The sequence below is a fragment of the Oncorhynchus keta genome, chromosome 4 (genome assembly GCF_023373465.1).
Source record: "Oncorhynchus keta strain PuntledgeMale-10-30-2019 chromosome 4, Oket_V2, whole genome shotgun sequence".
Lineage (NCBI taxonomy): Eukaryota > Metazoa > Chordata > Actinopteri > Salmoniformes > Salmonidae > Oncorhynchus > Oncorhynchus keta.
The window spans coordinates 14828301-14836412 of NC_068424.1; the positions used below are offsets into that span (position 1 = coordinate 14828301).

Here is an 8112-nt window from a genome sequence, read left to right on the forward strand (position 1 = left end):
TTTGGGTGTACACTAAGTTATAGCCTGTTGTTGGTTATGGTTATTTGGGTGTACACTAGGTTATAGCCTATTACTGGTGTGGTTATTTGGGTGTACACTAGGTTGTAACCTATTACTGGTGTGGTTATTTGGGTGTACACTAGGTTGTAACCTATTACTGGTGTGGTTATTTGGGTGTACACTAGGTTATAGCCTATTACTGGTGTGGTTATTTGGGTGTACACTAGGTTACAGCCTAATACTGGTGTGGTTATTTGGGTGTACACTAAATTATAGCCTGTTGTTGGTGTGGTTATTTGGGTGTACACTAGGTTATAGCCTATTACTGGTGTGGTTATTTGGGTGTACACTAGGTTGTAACCTATTACTGGTGTGGTTATTTGGGTGTACACAAGGTTATAGCCTATTACTGGTGTGGTTATTTGGGTGTACACTAGGTTACAGCCTAATACTGGTGTGGTTATTTGGGTGTACACTAAGTTATAGCCTGTTATTGGTGTGGTTATTTGGGTGTACACTAGGTTATAGCCTATTACTGGTGTGGTTATTTGGGTGTACACTAGGTTGTAACCTATTACTGGTGTGGTTATTTGGGTGTACACAAGGTTATAGCCTATTACTGGTGTGGTTATTTGGGTGTACACTAGGTTACAGCCTAATACTGGTGTGGTTATTTGGGTGTACACTAAGTTATAGCCTGTTATTGGTGTGGTTATTTGGGTGTACACTAGGTTACAGCCTAATACTGGTGTGGTTATTTGGGTGTACACTAAGTTATAGCCTGTTATTGGTGTGGTTATTTGGATGTACACTGGGTTACAGCCTAATACTGGTGTGGTTATTTGGGTGTACACAAGGTTATAGCCTATTACTGGTGTGGTTATTTGGGTGTACACTAGGTTACAGCCTAATACTGGTGTGGTTATTTGGGTGAACACTAAGTTATAGCCTGTTATTGGTGTGGTTATTTGGGTGTACACTAGGTTACAGCCTAATACTGGTGTGGTTATTTGGGTGAACACTAAGTTACAGCCTGTTATTGGTGTGGTTATTTGGATGTACACTAGGTTACAGCCTAATACTGGTGTGGTTATTTGGGTGTACACTAAGTTATAGCCTGTTATTGGTGTGGTTATTTGGGTGTACACTAGGTTATATATAGTCTGTTATTGGTGTGGTTATTTGGGTGTACACTAGGTTATATATAGCCTGTTATTGGTGTGGTTATTTGGGTGTAAACTAGGTTATAGCCTGTTGTTGATGTGGTTATTTGGGTGTACACTAGGTTATAGGCTGTTATTGGTGTGGTTATTTGGGTGTACACTAGGTTATAGCCTAATACTGGTGTGGTTATTTGGGTGTACACTAAGTTATAGCCTGTTATTGGTGTGGTTATTTGGGTGTACACTAGGTTACAGCCTAATACTGGTGTGGTTATTTGGGTGTACACTAAGTTATAGCCTGTTATTGGTGTGGTTATTTGGGTGTACACTAGGTTACAGCCTAATACTGGTGTGGTTATTTGGGTGTACACTAAGTTATAGCCTGTTATTGGTGTGGTTATTTGGGTGTACACTAGGTTATATATAGCCTGTTATTGGTGTGGTTATTTGGGTGTAAACTAGGTTATAGCCTGTTGTTGGTGTGGTTATTTGGGTGTACACTAGGTTATAGCCTGTTATTGGTGTGGTTATTTGGGTGTAAACTAGGTTATAGCCTGTTGTTGGTGTGGTTATTTGGGTGTACACTAGGTTACAGCCTAATACTGGTGTGGTTATTTGGGTGTACACTAAGTTATAGCCTGTTATTGGTGTGGTTATTTGGGTGTACACTAGGTTATAGCCTATTACTGGTGTGGTTATTTGGGTGTACACTAGGTTACAGCCTAATACTGGTGTGGTTATTTGGGTGAACACTAAGTTATAGCCTGTTATTGGTGTGGTTATTTGGGTGTACACTAGGTTGCAGCCTAATACTGGTGTGGTTATTTGGGTGAACACTAAGTTACAGCCTGTTATTGGTGTGGTTATTTGGATGTACACTAGGTTACAGCCTAATACTGGTGTGGTTATTTGGGTGTACACTAAGTTATAGCCTGTTATTGGTGTGGTTATTTGGGTGTACACTAGGTTATATATAGCCTGTTATTGGTGTGGTTATTTGGGTGTACACTAGGTTATATATAGCCTGTTATTGGTGTGGTTATTTGGGTGTAAACTAGGTTATAGCCTGTTGTTGGTGTGGTTATTTGGGTGTACACTAGGTTATAGGCTGTTATTGGTGTGGTTATTTGGGTGTACACTAGGTTATAGCCTAATACTGGTGTGGTTATTTGGGTGTACACTAAGTTATAGCCTGTTATTGGTGTGGTTATTTGGGTGTACACTAGGTTACAGCCTAATACTGGTGTGGTTATTTGGGTGTACACTAAGTTATAGCCTGTTATTGGTGTGGTTATTTGGGTGTACACTAGGTTACAGCCTAATACTGGTGTGGTTATTTGGGTGTACACTAAGTTATAGCCTGTTATTGGTGTGGTTATTTGGGTGTACACTAGGTTATATATAGCCTGTTATTGGTGTGGTTATTTGGGTGTAAACTAGGTTATAGCCTGTTGTTGGTGTGGTTATTTGGGTGTACACTAGGTTATAGCCTGTTATTGGTGTGGTTATTTGGGTGTAAACTAGGTTATAGCCTGTTGTTGGTGTGGTTATTTGGGTGTACACTAGGTTACAGCCTAATACTGGTGTGGTTATTTGGGTGTACACTAAGTTATAGCCTGTTGTTGGTGTGGTTATTTGGGTGTACACTAGGTTATAGCCTATTACTGGTGTGGTTATTTGGGTGTACACTAGGTTGTAACCTATTACTGGTGTGGTTATTTGGGTGTACACAAGGTTATAGCCTATTACTGGTGTGGTTATTTGGGTGTACACTAGGTTACAGCCTAATACTGGTGTGGTTATTTGGGTGTACACTAAGTTATAGCCTGTTATTGGTGTGGTTATTTGGGTGTACACTAGGTTATAGCCTATTACTGGTGTGGTTATTTGGGTGTACACTAGGTTGTAACCTATTACTGGTGTGGTTATTTGGGTGTACACAAGGTTATAGCCTATTACTGGTGTGGTTATTTGGGTGTACACTAGGTTACAGCCTAATACTGGTGTGGTTATTTGGGTGAACACTAAGTTATAGCCTGTTATTGGTGTGGTTATTTGGGTGTACACTAGGTTACAGCCTAATACTGGTGTGGTTATTTGGGTGAACACTAAGTTACAGCCTGTTATTGGTGTGGTTATTTGGATGTACACTAGGTTACAGCCTAATACTGGTGTGGTTATTTGGGTGTACACTAAGTTATAGCCTGTTATTGGTGTGGTTATTTGGGTGTACACTAGGTTATATATAGCCTGTTATTGGTGTGGTTATTTGGGTGTACACTAGGTTATATATAGCCTGTTATTGGTGTGGTTATTTGGGTGTAAACTAGGTTATAGCCTGTTGTTGATGTGGTTATTTGGGTGTACACTAGGTTATAGGCTGTTATTGGTGTGGTTATTTGGGTGTACACTAGGTTATAGCCTAATACTGGTGTGGTTATTTGGGTGTACACTAAGTTATAGCCTGTTATTGGTGTGGTTATTTGGGTGTACACTAGGTTACAGCCTAATACTGGTGTGGTTATTTGGGTGTACACTAAGTTATAGCCTGTTATTGGTGTGGTTATTTGGGTGTACACTAGGTTACAGCCTAATACTGGTGTGGTTATTTGGGTGTACACTAAGTTATAGCCTGTTATTGGTGTGGTTATTTGGGTGTACACTAGGTTATATATAGCCTGTTATTGGTGTGGTTATTTGGGTGTAAACTAGGTTATAGCCTGTTGTTGGTGTGGTTATTTGGGTGTACACTAGGTTATAGCCTGTTATTGGTGTGGTTATTTGGGTGTAAACTAGGTTATAGCCTGTTGTTGGTGTGGTTATTTGGGTGTACACTAGGTTACAGCCTAATACTGGTGTGGTTATTTGGGTGTACACTAAGTTATAGCCTGTTATTGGTGTGGTTATTTGGGTGTACACTAGGTTATAGCCTATTACTGGTGTGGTTATTTGGGTGTACACTAGGTTACAGCCTAATACTGGTGTGGTTATTTGGGTGAACACTAAGTTATAGCCTGTTATTGGTGTGGTTATTTGGGTGTACACTAGGTTACAGCCTAATACTGGTGTGGTTATTTCGGTGAACACTAAGTTACAGCCTGTTATTGGTGTGGTTATTTGGATGTACACTAGGTTACAGCCTAATACTGGTGTGGTTATTTGGGTGTACACTAAGTTATAGCCTGTTATTGGTGTGGTTATTTGGGTGTACACTAGGTTATATATAGCCTGTTATTGGTGTGGTTATTTGGGTGTACACTAGGTTATATATAGCCTGTTATTGGTGTGGTTATTTGGGTGTAAACTAGGTTATAGCCTGTTGTTGGTGTGGTTATTTGGGTGTACACTAGGTTATAGGCTGTTATTGGTGTGGTTATTTGGGTGTACACTAGGTTATAGCCTAATACTGGTGTGGTTATTTGGGTGTACACTAAGTTATAGCCTGTTATTGGTGTGGTTATTTGGGTGTACACTAGGTTACAGCCTAATACTGGTGTGGTTATTTGGGTGTACACTAAGTTATGGTCCTGTAGCTCAGTTGGTAGAGCATGGAGCTTGTAACGCCAGGGTAGTGGGTTCGATCCCCGGGACCACCCATACGTAGAATGTATGCACACATGACTGTAAGTCGCTTTGGATAAAAGCGTCTGCTAAATGGCATATATTATTATTTATTTATATTATAGCCTGTTATTGGTGTGGTTATTTGGGTGTACACTAGGTTACAGCCTAATACTGGTGTGGTTATTTGGGTGTACACTAAGTTATAGCCTGTTATTGGTGTGGTTATTTGGGTGTACACTAGGTTATATATAGCCTGTTATTGGTGTGGTTATTTGGGTGTAAACTAGGTTATAGCCTGTTGTTGGTGTGGTTATTTGGGTGTACACTAGGTTATAGCCTGTTATTGGTGTGGTTATTTGGGTGTAAACTAGGTTATAGCCTGTTGTTGGTGTGGTTATTTGGGTGTACACTAGGTTACAGCCTAATACTGGTGTGGTTATTTGGGTGTACACTAAGTTATAGCCTGTTATTGGTGTGGTTATTTGGGTGTACACTAGGTTACAGCCTAATACTGGTGTGGTTATTTGGGTGTACACAAGGTTATAGCCTATTACTGGTGTGGTTATTTGGGTGTACACTAGGTTATAGCCTATTACTGGTGTGGTTATTTGGGTGTACACTAGGTTATAGCCTATTACTGGTGTGGTTATTTGGGTGTACACTAGGTTATAGCCTATTACTGGTGTGGTTATTTGGGTGTACACTAGGTTACAGCCTATTACTGGTGTGGTTATTTGGGTGTACACTAGGTTATAGCCTGTTATTGGTGTGGTTATTTGGGTGTACACTAGGTTATAGCCTATTACTGGTGTGGTTATTTGGGTGTACACTAAGTTATAGCCTGTTATTGGTGTGGTTATTTGGGTGTACACTAGGTTATAGCCTATTACTGGTGTGGTTATTTGGGTGTACACTAGGTTATAGCCTATTACTGGTGTGGTTATTTGGGTGTACACTAGGTTATAGCCTATTACTGGTGTGGTTATTTGGGTGTACACTAGGTTATAGCCTATTACTGGTGTGGTTATTTGGGTGTACACTAGGTTATAGCCTATTACTGGTGTGGTTATTTGGGTGTACACTAGGTTATAGCCTATTACTGGTGTGGTTATTTGGGTGTACACTAGGTTATAGCCTATTACTGGTGTGGTTATTTGGGTGTACACTAGGTTATAGCCTATTACTGGTGTGGTTATTTGGGTGTACACTAGGTTATAGCCTATTACTGGTGTGGTTATTTGGGTGTACACTAGGTTATAGCCTATTACTGGTGTGGTTATTTGGGTGTACACTAGGTTATAGCCTATTACTGGTGTGGTTATTTGGGTGTACACTACGTTGTAACCTATTACTGGTGTGGTTATTTGGGTGAAAGTATGATGAGGGTATGACGTTCCTTATAAAGACATGCTCAGTTTTGGCCACTGTTCAGATAGATGAAAATCTTATTTTGCATACAGAAAGCTGCGTCAAATTCGGGAAATAGGCAGTATTTTGATCAGAAGATGAAGATTTTATGTCTATTCTTGGTATGTTAGTGTTTAGTTCTTTAGGTCCACTGTGTCCTGGTGGAAGTATGAATGTGGTTGAGGTCTATTTGGTTGGCACCAGAGATGTGACTGCAGGCTTGGCTTGGCTAGAGGCCCCTCACACAGCCCCTTAGTCACTGCGTGTGTGCGTGTGTGTGTGTGCGTGTGTGTGTGTGTGCGTGCGTGTGTGTGTGTGTGTGTGTGTGTGTGTGTGCATGCGTGATGCGTGCGTGCGTGCGTGCGTGTGTGCGTGTGTGCGTGTGTGTGCATGCGTGTGTGTGTGTGTGTGTGTGTGTGTGTGTGTGTGTGTGTGTGTGTGTGTGTGTGTGTGTGTGTGTGTGTGTGTGTGTGTGTGTGTGTGTGTGTGTGTGTGTGTGTGTGTGTGTGTGTGTGTGTGTGTGTGTGTTTGTGTGTTTGGCTGCCGTCTTGTAACTGTAAGTCAGAATCATGTGGGTTTGCCTGGGAGATTAAGGAGGTTTTCTCTTCTTTGTTTTCCCCCCTCCTGCAGGTTGATGTTGCAACTTTCTGAGCAGTAGGCTGCGTGTCAGATGTAGCATTGCGAAATACAGGAACTACAATTGCGGTCAAATATATTGGCAGCCTTGTACTTTGCAATGGAGCAGCAGAATGTTCTGTTTACTGTTCACATCAAGAGATTAACAGACAGTTATTTAGACAGAGATAGTTGTTCTAAATACCTGTTCCGTGGTTTGTTAACCAATAGTAAAATGTTTGGAAGTCATAATTGAAAAGACATGAAAAAACATGAGATTATCATGCAGTATCTTGGCCGAGTGAGTACCTTAGAGGTAACTGCCAACAGTATATTGGCCGAGTACCTTAGAGGCAACTGCCAACAGTATCTTGGCCGAGTACCTTAGAGGTAACTGCCAACAGTATCTTGGCCGAGTACCTTAGAGGTAACTGCCAACAGTATCTTGGCCGAATACCTTAGAGGTAACTGCCAACAGTATCTTGGCCGAGCACCTTAGAGGTAACTGCCAACAGTATCTTGGCCGAGCACCTTAGAGGTAACTGCCAACAGTATCTTGGCCGAGTACCTTAGAGGTAACTGCCAACAGGATCTTGGCCGAGTACCTTAGAGGTAACTGCCAACAGTATCTTGGCCGATTACCTTAGAGGTAACTGCCAACAGTATCTTGGCCGAGTACCTTAGAGGTAATTGCCAACAGTATCTTGGCCGAGTACCTTAGAGGTAACTGCCAACAGTATCTTGGCCGAGTACCTTAGAGGTAACTGCCAACAGTATCTTGGCCGAGTATCTCAGAGGTAACTGCCAACAGTATCTTGGCCGAGTACCTCAGAGATAACTGCCAACAGTATCTTGGCCGAGTACCTCAGAGGTAACTGCCAACAGTATCTTGGCCGAGTACCTCAGAGGTAACTGCCAACAGTATCTTGGCCGAGTACCTCAGAGATAACTGCCAACAGTATCTTGGCCGAGTACCTCAGAGGTAACTGCCAACAGTATCTTGGCCGAGTACCTCAGAGGTAACTGCCAACAGTATCTTGGCCGAGTACCTCAGAGGTAACTGCCAACAGTATCTTGGCCGAGTACCTTAGAGGTAACTGCCAACAGTATCTTGGTCGAGTACCTTAGAGGTAACTGCCAACAGTATCTTGGTCGAGTACCTTAGAGGTAACTGCCAACAGTATCTTGGCCGAGTACCTTAGAGGCAACTGCCAACAGTATCTTGGCCGAGTACCTTAGAGGTAACTGCCAACAGTATCTTGGCCGAGTACCTTAGAGGTAACTGCCAACAGTATCTTGGCCGAGTACCTTAGAGGTAACTGCCAACAGGATCTTGGCCGAGTACCTTAGAGGTAACTGCCAA

General features: G+C 41.9%; 2 protein-coding genes across 18 annotated transcripts in view; both read left to right on the forward strand.

Annotated features, from left to right (window-relative positions):
• The window catches only part of LOC118382405 (uncharacterized), a 30728-nt gene that overhangs the window by 2127 nt on the left and 20489 nt on the right, over nt 1–8112 (forward strand). The window lies entirely within an intron of this gene.
• Nucleotides 7–7806, forward strand: LOC127917978 (uncharacterized). Of its 17 annotated transcripts, XR_008098238.1 has the most exons (6): nt 788–1067; nt 1286–1495; nt 2176–2729; nt 3536–4127; nt 5267–5434; nt 5603–7806. XR_008098238.1 is itself a non-coding variant. In XM_052501132.1 (4 exons), exons 1-4 carry the CDS (start codon nt 1261–1263, stop codon nt 6097–6099), a joined length of 1152 nt encoding a protein of 383 aa, XP_052357092.1. In that variant the 5' UTR covers nt 1170–1260; the 3' UTR covers nt 6100–7806. The 17 variants fall into 17 exon arrangements, 5 of the variants coding, with proteins under 5 accessions (XP_052357092.1, XP_052357093.1, XP_052357094.1 ...); XR_008098247.1 differs by lacking the exons at nt 788–1067; nt 1286–1495 and adding an exon at nt 366–521; XR_008098256.1 differs by lacking the exons at nt 788–1067; nt 1286–1495 and adding an exon at nt 576–731.

Excerpts from the sequence above, each read along its gene's own strand:
- LOC127917978 (XM_052501132.1), top strand. The coding sequence starts at position 1,261 with ATGTGGTTATTTGGGTGTACACTAGGTTATAGGCTGTTATTGGTGTGG. Across the intron at positions 1,496-2,813 it reads GTTATTTGGGTGTACACTAG|GTTATAGCCTATTACTGGTG; the intron begins GTTACAGCCTAA and ends GGTGTACACTAG. Across the intron at positions 5,435-5,602 it reads GTTATTTGGGTGTACACTAG|GTTATAGCCTATTACTGGTG; the intron begins GTTACAGCCTAT and ends GGTGTACACTAG.